This window comes from Sinocyclocheilus grahami, unplaced genomic scaffold (genome assembly GCF_001515645.1).
Source record: "Sinocyclocheilus grahami isolate Dianchi unplaced genomic scaffold, SAMN03320097.WGS_v1.1 scaffold33.1, whole genome shotgun sequence".
In the NCBI taxonomy this organism is placed as follows: domain Eukaryota; kingdom Metazoa; phylum Chordata; class Actinopteri; order Cypriniformes; family Cyprinidae; genus Sinocyclocheilus; species Sinocyclocheilus grahami.
Window position 1 is genome coordinate 304177 of NW_015505212.1, and position 19673 is coordinate 323849.

At 36.5% G+C, this 19673-nt stretch overlaps 3 protein-coding genes and 1 long non-coding RNA gene across 5 annotated transcripts in view; 2 read left to right on the forward strand and 2 right to left on the reverse strand.

The window, feature by feature from the left end:
- Positions 1 to 2941: 2941 nt before the first annotated feature.
- On the reverse strand, positions 2942 to 10974 carry LOC107581016 (ankyrin repeat and SOCS box protein 15-like). Its single transcript, XM_016266613.1, has 11 exons — positions 10970 to 10974; positions 9536 to 9624; positions 8559 to 8690; positions 8311 to 8469; positions 6758 to 7003; positions 5803 to 5974; positions 5169 to 5718; positions 4498 to 4651; positions 4255 to 4412; positions 3716 to 3801; positions 2942 to 3254 (listed from the first exon to the last, which is right to left on the reverse strand). The coding sequence occupies exons 1-11, from the start codon at positions 10972 to 10974 to the stop codon at positions 3188 to 3190; spliced, it is 1818 nt and encodes a 605-aa protein (XP_016122099.1). The 3' UTR covers positions 2942 to 3187.
- A 69-nt stretch (positions 10975 to 11043) lies between these two features.
- Positions 11044 to 11630, forward strand: LOC107580016 (uncharacterized). Its single transcript, XR_001608573.1, has 2 exons — positions 11044 to 11206; positions 11371 to 11630. It is a non-coding gene; the product is annotated as an uncharacterized lncRNA (long non-coding RNA).
- Positions 11631 to 14420: 2790 nt separating this feature from the next.
- Positions 14421 to 16728, forward strand: ndufa5 (NADH:ubiquinone oxidoreductase subunit A5). 2 transcript variants are annotated; one of them, XM_016265707.1, is made up of 5 exons: positions 14421 to 14498; positions 14946 to 14990; positions 15144 to 15260; positions 16390 to 16455; positions 16563 to 16728. In XM_016265707.1, the coding sequence occupies exons 1-5, from the start codon at positions 14478 to 14480 to the stop codon at positions 16662 to 16664; spliced, it is 351 nt and encodes a 116-aa protein (XP_016121193.1). In that variant the 5' UTR covers positions 14421 to 14477; the 3' UTR covers positions 16665 to 16728. The 2 variants fall into 2 exon arrangements, with proteins under 2 accessions (XP_016121193.1, XP_016121198.1); XM_016265712.1 differs by lacking the exon at positions 14421 to 14498 and adding an exon at positions 14824 to 14842.
- A 1022-nt stretch (positions 16729 to 17750) lies between these two features.
- The window catches only part of LOC107581028 (receptor-type tyrosine-protein phosphatase zeta-like), a 36155-nt gene continuing 34232 nt past the window's right edge, over positions 17751 to 19673 (reverse strand). The window contains exons 30-32 of the mRNA XM_016266619.1: positions 19436 to 19578; positions 19220 to 19355; positions 17751 to 18747 (exon numbers count right to left, since the gene is read on the reverse strand). Coding sequence (XP_016122105.1) covers positions 18613 to 18747; positions 19220 to 19355; positions 19436 to 19578 — 414 coding nt within the window. The 3' untranslated portion in view covers positions 17751 to 18612. The remainder of the gene's footprint in view (positions 18748 to 19219; positions 19356 to 19435; positions 19579 to 19673) is intronic.

Here is a 19673-nt window from a genome sequence, read left to right on the forward strand (position 1 = left end):
CCACCTATCTCTCAAATGGACCATTGACACTCCTAATTGAGATTGTAGATAGAGTGTCAATGGTCCATTTGATTAGATAGGTGGCGGTAATGCACTTATAAGTCTGTGATCCGCCGTAAAGCAAGAAGACGACGACGACGCCTCATGCGCCTGCTGTTGAGAACTCGCTCAGGAGGATGCGCTGCCGCTTAGGACCGTTCGGACATTGCGTGAATCAGAGGTAAAAAAATATATAAATACTGTTCAGTTTCTTGCACAGACCGATCATTTTGTGTCTTTACACATCAATGTATCGTTAATTTGGTTTTGTTTGTGTATGTTTTTTTTACTCTCAAAGCAGTGATTCCCATTCACCTCCATTATATGACTGACAGACTGCAACGGTTTGTGTTAAAAATCTTCGTTTGTGTTCTACTGAAGAAACAAAGTCACCTACATCTTGGATGCCCTGGGGGTAAGCAGATAAACATCACATTTTCATTTTTGGGTGAACTATCCCTTTAAGTTTATATACATTAAGTGTTGGTTTAGTCAATCATTAGAGCAAACTCAACTTAAAGATTTTAAGTTTATTTCACTCAGTCAGTTTGAATTCAGGTAACAAAAGTCTTAACAACTATATAGTTACTTAAATGGTTTGAGGAAACCGATTGCCTTAAATGGTTCACGTCCTTCAAACTCAAAGTAATAAAGTTACATAAGACTAAGCAAAAAATAACATTGGTACAAAGAAATGCTGACAGAACAGGAGGGCATTCTTAAGTGTTTATTGAAATGCAACATTTACTTCAAGATGTTTTCAAACATAAAACAAAATCAGTTGACTTTATAGTCAAAAATATAACATTTAAACAATCTTATCAGACATTTCACCAAATAAGTCAAGACTGCACAAGCAAGGAAATGTTTAAAAATTAGTGCAAAAAAACCCCGCACCAGTGCACTGACCCAACACTTGGCAGACATCATCTCATCTTCAAATGCAATCAAAACATCCATTGGGGTTAAAGACAATGTTCACTCTTCAGTGATGGTGACTGCTGCCTTCTGCACCTGATCAGGCTCCTTTTTCTAAATGCAGTGGGGAAAAAAATAGTGTATGTCATAACATCATAAAAAAATACCCTTATGAGGGCAGACACCATATTTAAGTTTTCATAAATGACAAAGGTGTGAAGGATCGGAGCCTTCACATTTGAGCTTCCATTTACAATATATCCTGTGATCTACAAGAGTGCATTGTTCAATGTTTAAATGTGAATAAAAGCCTAAATTAAAGTTCTTTTGAAGTTTGAAAATAAAGATTGCCTAGACTTTCAACGGATAGACAAAAACAACGAATGTCAAAAAAATGTATGACAAAATGAATCATGACAGAATTTTCATTTTTAAGTGGACTATTCATTTAAGACAACTTGATTGCTCAATTATTCAGTCTCTCTACCCGAGCCATGCATTTATTCTGATGTCAGCTAAAAGGTTAAAATGTTGCTAAGTAAATATAATGTTGTCCTGACGTGTGTCCTTATAACCTGTGTGTCTTGAAAACATCTGCTGGCTCTTCTTTTCGGATAGTAATAGATCTGCCAGTGTGAATGGTATCAATGCCATTATTGTCCTTAAAGACAAAACACAAAATTAGGGTAATTGAACTCTTATTTTTCATCTGGGCAGTGTATGAATAAGATAGATATATGCATTTATTATATAATATTTTAGTTATTTAGTTATGAAAGATATAAATATAATAATCCAGAGCCCTACGCTACACAAACGTGATTTCTTGGGAATCAATATTTAAAAGAAATTATTAAACATTAAGTAAGCTCAAATTTCTTTGAAATATTTTGTGATCAAAATACGTAGACCTAATAGTAGATTAAATGGTTTTAACTTTAATCATTAGTAAAAATATTTTTTTTGTAAGTTATTCAGATTGAGTTCTGCTTAATATAATTCGTTTTTGAGTTCACATCAGAAATATTTCTTGAGTTGAATTAACTTTTTAAAACTTTTTTCATGTAGTGATTTTCACTGTTAGGTTTTACAGTGTATAGATACATATATCTACCGTTCGACCATAAATATCATATTCTTTGTAGAGTAGGAAGTTCTTCAATGCAGGGGGGAAAGGAACGGTGCTCATGAACTCTGGGTCATTCAGTCGTCTCAGTGTCATACATCTCCTGATAACCAACCTGGCCTGGTGTTTCAGAGGGCGAGGGTTTGCTAATAACAAATAGACGTAAAGACATTTTTAATTTTTTTTCATACAGGTTAGGAATGACATGAATAGTAAACGGAAGTGCCTTACTGAGGGTTGCCTCATGCGCCTGCTGTTGAGAACTCGCTCAGGAGGATGCGCTGCCGCTTAGGACCGTTCGGACATTGCGTGAATCAGAGGTAAAAAAATATATAAATACTGTTCAGTTTCTTGCACAGACCGATCATTTTGTGTCTTTACACATCAATGTATCGTTAATTTGGTTTTGTTTGTGTATGTTTTTTTTACTCTCAAAGCAGTGATTCCCATTCACCTCCATTATATGACTGACAGACTGCAACGGTTTGTGTTAAAAATCTTCGTTTGTGTTCTACTGAAGAAACAAAGTCACCTACATCTTGGATGCCCTGGGGGTAAGCAGATAAACATCACATTTTCATTTTTGGGTGAACTATCCCTTTAAGTTTATATACATTAAGTGTTGGTTTAGTCAATCATTAGAGCAAACTCAACTTAAAGATTTTAAGTTTATTTCACTCAGTCAGTTTGAATTCAGGTAACAAAAGTCTTAACAACTATATAGTTACTTAAATGGTTTGAGGAAACCGATTGCCTTAAATGGTTCACGTCCTTCAAACTCAAAGTAATAAAGTTACATAAGACTAAGCAAAAAATAACATTGGTACAAAGAAATGCTGACAGAACAGGAGGGCATTCTTAAGTGTTTATTGAAATGCAACATTTACTTCAAGATGTTTTCAAACATAAAACAAAATCAGTTGACTTTATAGTCAAAAATATAACATTTAAACAATCTTATCAGACATTTCACCAAATAAGTCAAGACTGCACAAGCAAGGAAATGTTTAAAAATTAGTGCAAAAAAACCCCGCACCAGTGCACTGACCCAACACTTGGCAGACATCATCTCATCTTCAAATGCAATCAAAACATCCATTGGGGTTAAAGACAATGTTCACTCTTCAGTGATGGTGACTGCTGCCTTCTGCACCTGATCAGGCTCCTTTTTCTAAATGCAGTGGGGAAAAAAATAGTGTATGTCATAACATCATAAAAAAATACCCTTATGAGGGCAGACACCATATTTAAGTTTTCATAAATGACAAAGGTGTGAAGGATCGGAGCCTTCACATTTGAGCTTCCATTTACAATATATCCTGTGATCTACAAGAGTGCATTGTTCAATGTTTAAATGTGAATAAAAGCCTAAATTAAAGTTCTTTTGAAGTTTGAAAATAAAGATTGCCTAGACTTTCAACGGATAGACAAAAACAACGAATGTCAAAAAAATGTATGACAAAATGAATCATGACAGAATTTTCATTTTTAAGTGGACTATTCATTTAAGACAACTTGATTGCTCAATTATTCAGTCTCTCTACCCGAGCCATGCATTTATTCTGATGTCAGCTAAAAGGTTAAAATGTTGCTAAGTAAATATAATGTTGTCCTGACGTGTGTCCTTATAACCTGTGTGTCTTGAAAACATCTGCTGGCTCTTCTTTTCGGATAGTAATAGATCTGCCAGTGTGAATGGTATCAATGCCATTATTGTCCTTAAAGACAAAACACAAAATTAGGGTAATTGAACTCTTATTTTTCATCTGGGCAGTGTATGAATAAGATAGATGTATGCATTTATTATATAATATTTTAGTTATTTAGTTATGAAAGATATAAATATAATAATCCAGAGCCCTACGCTACACAAACGTGATTTCTTGGGAATCAATATTTAAAAGAAATTATTAAACATTAAGTAAGCTCAAATTTCTTTGAAATATTTTGTGATCAAAATACGTAGACCTAATAGTAGATTAAATGGTTTTAACTTTAATCATTAGTAAAAATATTTTTTTTGTAAGTTATTCAGATTGAGTTCTGCTTAATATAATTCGTTTTTGAGTTCACATCAGAAATATTTCTTGAGTTGAATTAACTTTTTAAAACTTTTTTCATGTAGTGATTTTCACTGTTAGGTTTTACAGTGTATAGATTCATATATCTACCGTTCGACCATAAATATCATATTCTTTGTAGAGTAGGAAGTTCTTCAGTGCAGGGGGGAAAGGAACGGTGCTCATGAACTCTGGGTCATTCAGTCGTCTCAGTGTCATACATCTCCTGATAACCAACCTGGCCTGGTGTTTCAGAGGGCGAGGGTTCGCTAATAACAAATAGACGTAAAGACATTTTTAATTTTTTTTCATACAGGTTAGGAATGACATGAATAGTAAACGGAAGTGCCTTACTGAGGGTTTCACAGATATCAGGCCACTCCTCTTGTCTCTCCAGAATGCATTGCAGTTTAGAGCAGATGTCCACGTGATTCACGTAATCTAGGAGTGTCTGCACCACCCTCCCCGCCAAATGCGCCATCCATGCCACGCTAATAAACTCGCAAAACTTCAAACACAGAACAGAGTGCATAATTAGGCCACATATAAATATAGACATTAACTAAGAACGAATTGCGACCTCTTTTTGCATTGTTACAGTGATCACAATAAAATCCACACACACACACACACACACACACAAAAAAAAACGATAACAGCTCAAAATTTATTGTGACAATACATTCTTTAAGAAACCTAATTTACACCGATATGAGATGGGTTTTAAATGTTTAAGTTGCAGTGCTATATCAGCACAGGTAGTGGCTGGTTACGCTGGTTTTTAAGTGGTTATTGAATAAGACGCATAAGGCCCAACACCGCACCATTGTTTTCTTGACCCCAAACATGATGCTTTAGAGTCACTTTGTTCAGATTGCTCTTGATTTGAGTTCACTATAAAGCCTCTCATTGCAATGTTTATTGCGTTTTCAGGTGTTTAGTGAATAAGACTTATTAGTGAATAAGTGCTGCAACTGTTAGTGAATTCACCACTTTGTTTTCTAGACCCCAAACATGATTCTTACGGTTACTTTATTCGTATCGCTCCTGATTTGGTACGACTGGCTAGCAGCCTCTGTTGTTACCCAGTTGTCATGGTAACACTCAAAGCAGCTTTCTGCATGGTAACCGTTGTTAAGGAGTAGGCGCAGCATCATTTCATCTTTGAGGCAATATTGCAATGCCGTAGGAAATATGGTGTCACTGATGACAGAGAAGACGCAGTTGACGTCCGCCCCATAGGCGAGAAGCAGCGACACCAGCTCGTACTTCTCAGCTCTGACCGCCACCAGGAGGCAGCGCAGAGGGTCCAGATCCGGCTTCGCACCTGATTTCAGAAGCATCTTGGCGCAGGTGACGTCTCCATTGCAGATGGCGAAGTACAGTGGGGTCTTCCTCATGTCACCGTAGTTTTCGGAAATGTGGCAGCCCAGGATTGGGTTGACGTCAAAACCTTTCTTGATGAGCAGCTCAAGACAGTCTGCATGGCCTCCGTCTGCCGCAGAATGAACCGGACTCATCCCACACAGACGGATGACCTTCCTATTGGTGATGGGAATTAACTTCTTCAGGGCCCTGTCCGTTTAAAGAGAGAGAATATAATTATTATTGCAGAGTTGTTTGGTGAAGTGTGGCGAGATTGATTTGCTGTGCTCTCACAGGTAGCGCCCCTCGTAGGCTGCGCGGTGAATCGGCAGTTGAGAGCAAAGACTGGCTACATTAGGATTAGCACCATATTGTAAGAGTAGATCAATACAGTCCAGGTTCCCACAGCCTGCGGCGTCATATATCACACTGTCTCCATTTGTAGCTTGTGCTGTGACGTCGCCCCCTAAAGGTGAGAGCAAAGACATTCCTTTTGGGGGAATGAACCTTTAAATGCCTTATAGTTGAGACTGCATATTTAATCAAATGATTCATTTTGTACAAATCTTAATAGAAGTAAATAGAATACATTATTTTAAACATGGCAAAAAGGCCTGTACTGACTATTTATGCATTTTTAACCTAAATCACAGCAGCATCCATCTATGAAAATAGCCTATTACACCTGAATTGTTTTTTTTATGTAAAAGTCTTGATAACATTATAAGTGGACCTCAGAGAACAGTACAAAATAATAATAAAAAGGCAGTTCATGACCCCTTTAAAACTTTATAGTTATAATTACCATTATAGTTCTCATGCTTGGTGTGAATGTGCCTTAATTAGGGTTGCAAAGGGGCAGAAAAGTTTCCCAAAAAAGATCCCAGAAAGTTTGCAAAAATTCTGGGAAGTGTCCGGAAATGTTCTGCTCTTGTAACACTAGCCTTTACGTATGCAGCGCGCCAAGCAGAAAAAAATGCCACTTCCTTTATTTATGCATTATTTATTTCGTGCTGGTCGATTTAAAATTCGCAATTTCCAGATTTTTATGCATGACATTTTATTAATAATTAGCTAAACTAAGTAAATTTGCACACCAGTAAAAAAGATCATTTATAGTATTTATCACCAGTAGGTTACATTTTAAATCTGATCCATTTTTGTTATTTAATATTAACTAAATACATCATTTACTATAGGGACGGATCTAGAGTTGATTCTTGGTCAGACTTGCATACACCTGACTTACCATGTTGGATAAGGATTGCCAGTATTTCCAGATGACCGTACTCTGCGGCGATGCCCATCGGTGTGACCCCATGCCCGTCCCGTCCCATCACCTTCCCCCCGTGTCTCAGCAACAGCATCAGGATGTCCACGCAACCCACCTTAGCAGCCTCATGGGTGGCCGTCCACTTCTTCAAACACAGCTGCCTCACGAAGGCGCCACCCCTTATCAGTTCATATGCCATTTCATAAGACTTTACCCTCACAGCTGCAAAGGGAAATGTGGTATATGATCTAGTATAAAACGCAAAACCAAGCATTTTCATGTACTTGTACAAAACCACAATACACTTTCTTTCTTTCTTACATTCACAAGCCGGTGACACTACTGGTGTGATGTGATTTAATCCTATTTTTATAAAGTTGTGCTTAAACTGGCATAGGACAAAGTGCAATTTTGTATGAGGTGGTGAATTTAATATAATCTGTCAAAATTCTGGGTTACATTTAACCCCAAAGTAAGAAATTGAATCTGGCATAAAACGCTATTTAATGGGGATGTCCCGATCCGATCCGACTCGAGTCATAGTATATTGAGTATCTGCCGATACGGAGTCCCGATCCAATACTTGTATATTCCTATAGGAATGTATGTTTGGTGCACACTTCAAGTACATTAGAGTTATTAAATTCAATCCAATGTATACAGATTTGTGCAGAGAGTAATCGGTTAAAAAAAATGCTTGTTTGGCCCTGATCCTTGAGATCAGCTCGGGACATCCCTAATATTTAATAACATTATTTTAGGATCATTTATGTTTTTGGCTTTGACAATATTTTGTGCCAATTAAAGGCATATAACCCAATTCTCAGTTGCCAACTGTAATGTGGAGAAAAACAAAAACTTATTTCAACTGTATAAAGTACAGTATTTGTACATTATTTTGTTGTGCTAAAGTAATGCTGATTTCTACATAATTTGAATAAGATTTATTGAGAAAAATGTTTTCTATTTTGTCCATACAAGATAATTTTCATCACTTTATTACATTTATGAGAATCACATTAAGTTGGGTAAAATGTGTTTAATTGTCATGAGAATAATGCCACAATGCAAAAAATATTAAACTGTTATTCATAATATTAATAATAATATATTAATGATTAAATCTTTTTATTAATGCCAAATACAATTTCTTGCTTTTTTAATTTATTATTTTCTTATGTTAGGGGAAATAAAGTTCTGTCATTTATTCATGAGATTCACCTGGTGAAGTAATGAAATTGTAATCTAAATAACTTTTGTTTATAATGATCTGCTTAAAGGGACAGTTCACCAAACAGTTGACGGTAGCCATTGACTTCCATAGTGTTTTTTTCCATACAATGGTAGTCAATGGCTACCGTCCACTGTTTGTTTACCAACATTCTTTAAAATATCATCTTTTGTGCTCAAAAGATGAACGAAACTTGGAGCGTGATCATTTTAATTTTTGGGTGAACTATCCCTTTAATTGCTTATTGAGAGCTCCAACAAGAGACAAGACTAATTTGATGATGTTTTTGTTGTAATACCCAGGAGTAGTGGAGTCTCGTTCCTGCTGTTCGTGTTGTGTGGAGATGCTCCACGTTGGAGAAGAACCTTTACGCTCTCCACATGCCCTGCTTGACAAGCCAGTGTCAGAGCGGTGTCTCCATCAGACGTCATCTCCTCCATGCTCAGCTCATGAGATGCTATCCAGGAAAAAAAGATGCCAGTATATATACTTCTGCCTTATATCGAACTGTTATGTGTACTTTACCACAGACATGATTCTGCTCACCCAGGAGGACGCAATCCAACAGACAGACATCAGACTGGACAGACGCTCTGTGCATCGGAAGCCAACCTCTGCTGTCTCTTTCCTTATAGGCAGCACTGTACCTGTGCAGTTGCCTCAGTGCAAACACGTCATCTGAATAATTTTACACACCCATATGTGGAATATCATGCCATTGGGAAATCAAACTAGAGCATTGATATTTAGGCACACGTATGAACAGTGTTGGGGGTAACGCATTACAAGTAACGTGAGTTACGTAATCCGATTACTTTTTTCAAGTAACTAGTAATGCATTACTTTTTAATTGACGAGAATATTTGAGTTACTTTTTCAAATAAGTAACGCAAGTTACTTTTTTTCCCTCAATTTATTGATTGACAGCTCTCCTGTCCCCATGTTGAGAGAAATCAGAAGATGTTACTGTAGTTCTAAAATAAATATGAATATGCATTAATTCATCTCACTCACACAAAAACACAGATTCAGTATTCCTCAAAATGAATAAAAATAATGCAACTCAGAATATGACGCAAACCTGCCATAATTAAATGTTAAACAACACAAATATCCTTTATGTATTTAATCCCATTCTATTAACCAATGTCTTTGCTTCTGACCTTCGATGACCCCGTTCAACCGTACTAATAAGAAAAACTTACTCTAGACAAACATTTGTGTCTTTTTTTATTGCTGAAGTGTGTTCTACTGTATGGACGTAAATTTACTTTGCCTTGAGCCTGAGGCTTATTCATTTCACTTTTGGGCTTTTATAATTGCCAAAAATAGAACTTTTTATTAAAAAAAAAAAACAAGCAAGCCCTGTCCAGATTTAAAAAGTAATGCATAAGTAACATAACGCATTACTTTCCATAAAAAGTAACTAAGTAACCTAATTAATTACTTTTTTTATGGAGTAACGCAATATTGTAATGCATTACTTTTAACAGTAACTTTCCCCAACACTGCGTATGAAGTACCTTGATCTATTGCAGATAAAATCTTGAGGTTTTCATCACTAGCTGTTTCTAAAGTCCTGCATGAGAGAATGTGTGAGACTAAAACATACCTTTGTTTGAATATTTCATTCTACAGAGGTTCTTCTTAAAATGATTTCTGCAGAGATGAAACAGTGGAATTCATCATATAAATAAACAGTGATCTACTGTGGGAAATAATTGGGTGATTTACAAAATTATAAAATCTTGCAGTTTGCTTCACAAAGGTAAGTCAACTTTTGTTTGTCTTAGGAATACAAATGAAGATTCTCTTTATTAAACTCTTAATTTTTTTCCAGTATAAAATCACAAAAGCTAAAACAAAAAGAGGTATGAAAATGTTGATGCGCAGGGAATCATTATGTGCTTATGAAATTCTTGGTTCAAATCTTGCTATTTTTTAAATTTGAGTGTAAAAAATGATAAAACTTGAAGCTTTAATTTAACATGCATAGCTCATTGGCTCAAAAAGTAAAATATTGTGTTTTATGCATGGAGTCTTTTGTTCAAAACCTATTGCATTTAAGACGAAACTCAATAAAACCATGTCCACAAACACTTTTTAAGTTGTGTTTTAATCCTGAAGTCAAATCCCAATATTGCTTATGTTAAATTGTTTCAGCAATTGCATATTGCAATTGAATCTGACGAAGTCGATGTTGTTTTGAATGTTTTTTTTCTTTTTTGCGTTATACGGTGGAAAGCTTTTAGCAATTGTCGGATTTGAACATCCAGCTCAACATAGATCTACTGTGGGAAATAATTGGGTGATTTACAAAATTATAAAATCTTGCAGTTTGCTTCACAAAGGTAAGTCAACTTTTGTTTGTCTTAGGAACACAAATGAAGATTCTCTTTATTAAACTCTTCATTTTTTTCCAGTATAAAATCACAAAAGCTCAAACAAAAAGAGGTATGAAAATGTTGATGCGCAGGGAATCATTATGTGCTTATGAAATTCTTGGTTCAAATCTTGCTATTTTTTTTAATTTGAGTGTAAAAAATGATAAAACTTGAAGCTTTAATTTAACATGCATAGCTCATTGGCTCAAAAAGTAAAATATTGTGTTTTATGCATGGAGTCTTTTGTTCAAAACCTATTGCATTTAAGACAAAACTCAATAAAACCATGTCCACAAACACTTTTTAAGTTGTGTTTTAATCCTGAAGTCAAATCCCAATATTGCTTATGTTAAATTGTTTCAGCAATTGCAGATGTTGTTTTGAATGTTTTTTTTCTTTTTTGCGTTATACGGTGGAAAGCTTTTAGCAATTGTCGGATTTGAACCAAGAACTCAACATAGCGAATTTCTCTCGTTCAGTGACTCACGCGCTGTTTAGCAAATCAATCGGTAGTTGTTGTGTTTCATTTATAATCTCTGCTCGAACAGTAGCTTGAAGGAAACTGATTGATACAGCATTACAGAAGTTTAATAGAAGCTGCAGTGTTTTATAAATATGCAATGTTAATATATTTCTCTTATTACCTGTTTTTAGTCTTGAGATGCAGTATGTCTGATAATGTCTGTGTTTGTGTCGTGTCTCTCCAGAATAAGTGATGTGTTGTTGGCTGTAAAGTGGTCCGGCTGAAGCAGAGCTCTGGGACGTGTGGACAGACATTGACTGTAATGATGGACATCTGCTCAGGGACAGGTAATGTATCTCGTGTGAATGTGTGTTCTAGTGCACTAAACATGGAGGTTACCAGCATTTGCTTTTTGGAGGGCCTTCCTTTGAGAAGCAAATGATGGTAACCTAAGCTGATGGGGAAGGGACGGGGGGTGAGAATTTTTATGTGGCTTTATTTATTTTTTCAGTCTGTGCAAAAGTATAACCACTGCGGGTCACGGTGCTGGAAGCTCCAGGGGGAGACCGTACTGATATCCCCCTTCTTCAGGCGCGCCTTCACACACTCCAGCATTCACTCGTATCGCAGAGACCCGGCTGGGATCAAACCAGCAACCTCTGAACCCGTGAGGCAGCGCTCTTACCTGCGAGCCACAGGTCTCTTACTGGAGCACATGAAGGAACTTATATCTGACTGTTTACCTGTGATTTCCCAATAAAGATGTTGAAGGAAGCTCTGTCTGGGATTTAAACCCACGTCTCCGTCACAGACTCATCTTCAGAGGACGTGTGTTCATCCACTGACCCATCATGAGCTCTTCATTGTGTTTTGGCGTTTGAGTGACTTTGTTGGCTGAGATTGAGTTAAAGTAAGCAATAGTGGGATTTGAACTCAGATCTCCCAAATTAAAACACAGCTTTAGCTCCTGAGCCACAGAGCCTGCTGCTTTTTCTGAGAGCTTTGTTCTAAATGATGAATAACTTTAATGACTGTGAGATTTGAACCCTGACTTTCATGTTTGCAATTGAAGCTTTTAACCACTGAGCCACAGAAGTTGTGAGGTCTGTGTTTTTCTGGTCATAGACTGAGTAAAAAGCATTCATGACATCTGTGGGATTTCAACACATCTCTGGTGCAGGTTGATGTGAAGTCACGTGTTCAGCCTCTGCACAGCTGCGCTTTAGTAGCTCTCAAAGTTTTATCTTGTTTGAATCTCATTTTAAGTGATAAAAGGATGGATTTGATCCAGTAATGTCATAGCCAAAGGTGAACAATTATCCACTGTATCACAGTGACTGAGCTGAAAACATTTAGTTTTTGGTCTTTTACAGTAGAATATATTACTATCAGTTAGATTTTTTGTAGTTTAAACCTCAAGACTTTGTGCCTCTCGTTTAAATATTAAGATTGTCACCATCACAAACACTCAACTACTGTCCTTGATAATCACTGACACTGCAAGAACTGTGAATTTAAAATCCAGAGCTGTTATTATCCGGCTAAACAATATATACACTAATTTATATACTTTATACACTAATTGGCCACAAAAGAGAGGTGAACACATATTTTCACTTAATTAGCAGGGGTTTTTCTGTTATGATAGAAACTAAAGTACCTGCCACTGTCATAGGTGTGTATTGGAAATAAAATATTGGTTGAATATTTAAATATTCGTAAAAAGTCTTGATAAATATCAGCATGTCCTGAGACTCTCTGAGAGGTTTGAGGATGTTTGGTAGTTACAGAGACTAGTTGACCGACCAAAGATCACATGAGGCTCATGAGAAGATCAGAGCCTCAGTCACAAGTGTGAGTGTCGCCCTCAAATCTTGTGCATGTTAAAATGATGAAATAAGACAAAAGTCCCAAAAAAAAAAAAAAAGGCAACACAGGTTTGCTGGTAGTTTAGTGGTCTGAGAAGATCATGGTTTGAATCTTGCTCTTGTGGTGGAAAAATGCTTCAGTTTCACTGGTTTTGCCTGAAAAACTAAGATGAAAACAGCCTGGTCATCACAGAAGTGTGGTTGTTGGGATGCTTGTCTGATCAAGATCTGGGGGATCTGTGAGCTGCGTGTAACTGAGACTGATCTTCTCACGACCCTCATGTGATCTTTGGTCAGTCATCTGTAACTACCAAACATCCTCACTAAGTCTCAGGGCATGGTGACATTTATCAATCCTTATTATGAACATTTAAATATTCAATCGGTATTTTATTTCTACTACTCAAAGCTAAAATGCTGGCTATGACAGTGGCTGTTGCAGTACTTTAGTTTCTATTAATTAAGTGAAGATATGTGTTCACCTCTCTCTTGTGGTCAATCAGTGTATCAGCATTAATCAGTGTCACAGTCGTAGATGAGAAGACTTATTTAAGACTCAAAGGAGGTTTTTGTCACTTAAACTGGAATCAGAGGAAAGTTACTGCCTATATTTCTATATCTATAATTTCTAAAAAATAATCAATCTTGTTTTAAATTATTTTGCGTTGATTTAAAATTGTTTTATAAATGATTGATGACTGAATTATTGAAAAAACTTGAAAAAATGATTTCCTAAAATAAATAATATTTTTAAACCTCTAGTAAGAGAAACTAAACCACCCTCCTGTGGTGAATATTAGGTATTATACTGCTGCAACCAATTTAAGACTTCATTTACAACGATTTGATTTATATATGTCAAATATTTCCAAAAAGCATGTTTAATAGTGCCAGCGCTAGAATACTTTTAAGGAACAAAGTACAATAGTGTTGTTGTGGCATTGAATTTGTACAATATTTTTTATTCATTTTGTTCAAACAAATTTACATTGTTTTAAAAATAGTAATTTAAAATGTACATTAGTATTAGTATTATTATTTAAGCAGACAAATTTAATTTTAAGAGATTAGTTTCGAGATGTAATAGATCATTTTAAAAACTCAACTTCGAGGGCGCAAAAAAGTTATTTAAAGTTTAAATGTAGAACCTATTTACAATGACTTGATAAAATAATGCTCTATTAATAATATAAGAAAAAATAATTTAATATTTAAAACTTAGATAATACTTGGCTAAAAGAAAGAACAAATTAGCCAAATAATATTTAATAAACAGTTAACTTTTATTATTATGCTTTAAACGACAGATACAGAACAATACAATGTAAAGAAAATGTTGAACAGGATAGAATTTATGAATTATTTTGAAAAGTTTGTAATAAAGCGTTAAAGCTGCAGTCCGTAACTGCGCTCTAGCGGTTAATAAACAGAACTGCGTGCGTCTTGCGGAAGAACATTGTAAGCCGGAGCTACTTCTTCTCTGTTGATGTCTATGGCGAATCACGCACGTACTGGGCTACTCCGCAGCGGGACCTACCCGAACCAGTCTAAAATAGTCCGAATATAAACACTTATTATAGGTGTACCGTAGTGATTCAGGACAAGCCAAAAACACGGTTTGGAAAATGGATTCATGGAGTACTCGATTATATATAAATTTTGTAAGTTTTGCAGCATGAAGCGATCAGCGAGCCTCGGACGTCACAGTCAGGCGACGGAAGTTGAGTCGCTGAGAGTCGCATCGGCAGAAATGGCTGGTTTGATGAAGAAGGTACGTGCGGAGGTCATGAAAATATATTATTAATAAAAACTATTCATATTCACCCGTGAATGAAGCTTGTTTCTAAATACTGGAGCGTTTGAATATCGCCGCCTTTTCTGTACAGCGTTCGCATGTGTTTAAATGCGCGGGTCGTGCTTTGTTTTGGTCGATTGTGATGATGGCTGCTGTAGTGAAACCTGAATTATCGCCATCCTACAGAAAATAGGGTTTGTAATAATACGAGGGATTCGTTTGGTAGTTTCATGTCTTTTTGGAGCTGTAAATGTCATGTATGGGAAATCAAGTTGTGCATTTGATACTTCAAAGTGAGATTTATATGAATATTATTAATGGTAAATGTTGTATTAATGGTTAAATGCTGTTATGCATACGTGGTTCATTAAAGAGTAACGTTCATGCATGGCAATATGCATCTTTTGATCGTCTTATTTTTAGACCACAGGCTTGGTTGGCCTTGCTGTCATCCACAATCCACACGAGGTGAGTGTTTTGGTTTATTTTGATCAATTCTAATTTTTGCTTGCATATATTATTTTACTTGCATATACAATCTAGGTGTTTTGTTTGTTGCAAAGTTGTGTTTTAAGATAGAGTACTTGTACATATATTGAATTGTGGCTTTCTTTCCCAAAGCGTCTTCGGATTCTGTACACAAAGATCCTGGGCTCTCTACAAGCTATGCCTCAGGATGCTGCCTACAGGAAATACACTGAGCAACTGATCAACCAGAGGTTCAACCACGTCAAAGCTGTGAGAAATTTCAAATAGACTTTTTGAGATTGAGGTTTAATTATTAAAGGGGTCATATGATGCTTTTTTAAAGATCATTATTTTGTGTATTTGGTGTAACAGAATATGTTGACATGCTTTAATGTTCAAAAAACACATTATTTTTCAAATACTGTCCATTATTGTAGGTCCTCTATGCCCCGCCTCTCTCAAACGCTTCGTTTTCTACAAAGTCCCGCCTTCCGACAAGCGCAGTCTGCTCTGATTGGCCAGCTGACCCAGTGCATTGTGATTGGCCGAACACCGCAAGCACTCGGCGGAAATGTAACGCCCCTTACCATAATCGCGAGCTTCATCTTTCAAAATAAATGTAAAGACAGAGCCCTAAAGGGGAACAGAGTCACGTGACAGACACAGTGATGAAGCTGGTATGTGTGCAGTACACAAGCCACGGTTAAGACAGCTGACTCCACTGTGATGTGACCCTCTCCCTCTCTCTCTCTCTCTCTCTCACACTCACTCACTCACTCACTCGCGCACACATGCACATGATGCGCAAAACTCCGCATTTGAACAGTCAATAGCAAATACTTAAACTAATAACAAAACAGTAGCTGATTCAGAAGCGCCAGATTGTCATAGCAAAGTCAGAATGACCTCCTCTCCTAGGCTCACGAAACGGTCGTCCATAAAATGCATTGCTGTTCTGTTGTAAGTGATCTTAAAGATTCCTAAATGCATCTACTTTCAGAAGGCCAAATAAAGTGCTTTTGCTTTCGCCTAGAAACACACAGCGTCTCTCTGACATGCTGCTTCAACACTAACTGCGGTTACTGAAACCACGCCTTCTTTCTTTGCGTGCACATTTGGGTGCATTATGCAAATATTTCCACATAGTGAGGTAGATATGTGGGGGCGTGTTAGAACGAGCCTTTTTAGGGGGGCGTGGCAGAGTCTTAACTTTGATGAAGAATATCTCTTTGGTTTTGAGACTTTAGTCTTTGCAACTTCAGGGAGCTTATCTATGCACAATCAGCTTGTAACACTCCAAAGAGAAAGGAAAACTTGAAATCGCATCATATGACCCCTTTAAAACGCATATTGATATAAGAGTCCTGATTTCTATACGTGTCACTTTTGTGCTATAAAGGAGCCAGATGTAGAAAAGCTTGAAAAAAAAATCAACTGTGGACAGATTGAGGAGGTTATTGCACAGGTGAGAAGATGCAATAATGAAAGATCTCAAAGCCTCATTTACGAGAACGGAGTTAATAGAGAGTGAATACAGTGTGCTGTACCTCAGTCTGTCTGGTGTGTCTGCAGGCTGAGACTGAGCTGGCTTTGTCCAGGAAGATGACCGAATGGAAACCGTGGGAACCTCTCTTAGAGGAAGCACCGGCGAACCAGTGGAAATGGCCCATCTGAAGTCCTCATGATATTCATGATCATATATTATGTTTATATTAAATACTGAATAAATAAACACGGTCCGTTTAAGTTGTGCATTTTCTTTTTTACAGCTGTTTGGCATAGATTGAGCTGAAAATGAAACTTACTATGAACTCATAATTTCCAGTACATGTAATAAAAAATTATGAGATCATATGATATAGGAAATATTACAGAATTAACCATTCTTTCAATTTTGACCAGGCAATAAGAGGGAACATTTACTCCAATGATGGACCTTTAAACTTATTTAGAGTAAAATATATATGTGCATATTATAAAGCCAGTTTTAATTTGGAGTTGTAGCCTTGTGCTGAATGAGACTGAGGCCCAGCTCAAGGTCCAATAAAAACTAAAAATGACCAAAAATAAACATCAATATCAATCAATTGCTAGCTGAATAACATACACAAAAAAATGCAATACATTTTTTTTGTTGTTGCATTTTTATGAATTTGGGCTATATAGCGTGCCTAGGGGCTTAAATTAACATTAATATTTTGACGTAAAATTATTTGAATCTCTCAAATATTATCTTGAAAGGTCATCAAATCTGAATGTATAATACATTACTCATCAAATTAATCAATTTTAATAATCATTTTAAGCTAAATAACGTAAATCAATTACATAATTAGAGCAAAATATTTAGCTTTTACATTTTTATGCTTTTGGTTAGTAGACGTGCCTACAGACATTGACTAACATTAATATTTTATGTTAAAAATTATATGCAGTCTCAAATAATATCTTGAAAGGTCAAAATCGAAATGTATAATATCTATACAAAAATTATGAAACCCATCAAAATAACCAATGAATAGATAACTATCAATTCCGTAAAAAGGGGGGAAACAATTAGAGCAAAATACTCATGTTGGTTTTTATGCTTTCGGTTTGTAGACGTGCCTACAGACTTCAATTAACACGAATATTTTATGTTAAAAATTATTACATGTAGTCTCTCAATATCACTTTTTTATAAGAATTAATTCATAAAAATAATAAAGTTTAGTTTGTCACACTGCAACACTTTTGAACAAAATATTTCAATTCACCCACTTTACATTTTGTGGTTAGCAATTTGGAAGCTCAATGGAAGAAAGTACAATGTTAAGAAATGACAAAACACTCGCAAATGTAGAAGAAATGATGTGCATGTAAAACCCTGTTTGATTTTTTTATTGTGCTTGCTTTTTTGTATCCAAGTACGTTCTGTGTTAATGCTTGACAAAAGGCCTAAATGATTAGTTTAAATAAAAGCTGATAAATATGGAGATATAGAACTGAATGGTGCTTATGAAACGACACAGATTCACTGCTGATTTAAATCTAGAAGGATGCGGTACGTATTACAAATGAGAAATGTATGAAAAAATGTGTTACGACATATCAACTAGGTTAATAAAGAAATTTCTCTACTATAAAAAAACCGAAACATTCAATTTCTACAATAACAAACATAGTAAAAGAAAAGAAGCGCTAGTCATATAAATGTATTTTGGTCTGTTGGTGTGGCCGATGGTTTTATATATTAGAACCACACCTCTCTTTTCTGAACTATGAGACTACGTTCAAGAATGCTTTTATATCTAAGATTTTTTACCCCAAAATAGATAGCATATGAAATCTTCTGCCCTGCTACTTATAAATATTTCTTCAACAGTTATGTCCGACTAAAATCTAAGACATCACCAGCAATACAGCAGTCACTGCTTTTCCAAAGAGTAGAAATGTTGGCATTAATTACAACAGTAATATTATATCAAAGCATTTTAAAGTACAAAGGCACAATAACAGACCAAATTATAGTATATCCTGTACCCACGTAGTCCATGTAGAGACTTTAGGAGGGTTTCAAAAACTACTTTCTCTTGATTCAGTGTACATTTCCTAGGGTGAAGGGTGACAGTGGTCTGTATATCTACATGAGAGACTCCAGGCTTTCCGAGGGGTTGGCAGGAACCGTGCCGTTGTTTTCCGAGTAGTGAAGAGCTCTCTCGTCCTCCTTGGTGCTCACCAAACTCAGGATCGCTTTGTAGAGGAACTGATACTGATCCTGCACACACAGGAAGATGTTAAAGGAATAGTTCACCCAAAAATTAGAATTTACTGAACATTTCTCACCCTCGCTCCATCTAAGATGTAGATCCTCGTCGGAACAGATTCTGAGAAATTTAGCATTAGATAACTTGGATCCTTTGCAGCGAATGGGTGCCGTCAGAATGGGAGTCCAAACCGCTTACAAACACGCAGCTTTTCTCTTCATAAGATTTTAACTGATGGACTGGAGTGGTGTGGATTATATGTTTTTATCAGCTGTTTGGACTCTCATTCTGACGGCACCCATTCACTCCAGAGGATCCATTGGTGAGCAAGTGATGCAATGCTACATTTCTCCAAATCTGTTCTGATGAAGAAACAAACTCATCTACATTTTCAGCACATTTTCATTTGTGAGTGGGACTATTCCTTTAACCATGCACATTTTATAATTCATATCTTATCAAGGTATACTACAGTCATCGTACAATATCGTTGAAGACTCCCGGCCTCATGAGGTTCATCATTCTGGCGGTCTGATAAACGTTCACACTGTTCTCCTCTTCCAGCTGGTTAACCAGGGTGGTCAGTGAACAAAGTAAAGCAGCACTCGTCCCTGCAGACCTGCACAGAAACAGTGAGGAGTGACCCTCTCCTCTCTATATCAGTCACTGATGATTTTTGTAAATGCCATGAGACTCTACCCATCATGGATGATGGCGGGTCCCTCTCGACGCGAGCTCTCTTCTCTGATGATGTTGATGAGCTGAAAGGAGTTGCTGATGGGGCTGTCAGGGTTCGGCCAGCGAGGGCTCTGGTACTGCCGTACCTCCAGCACATAGTCATCCTGTCACACAGCCACGCAAAACAAACTGTTGCTCCGCAGACTGAAATGCTTCAGAGATGCAATGTCCAGTACAAAGACGACTTTCAGAAATGTTA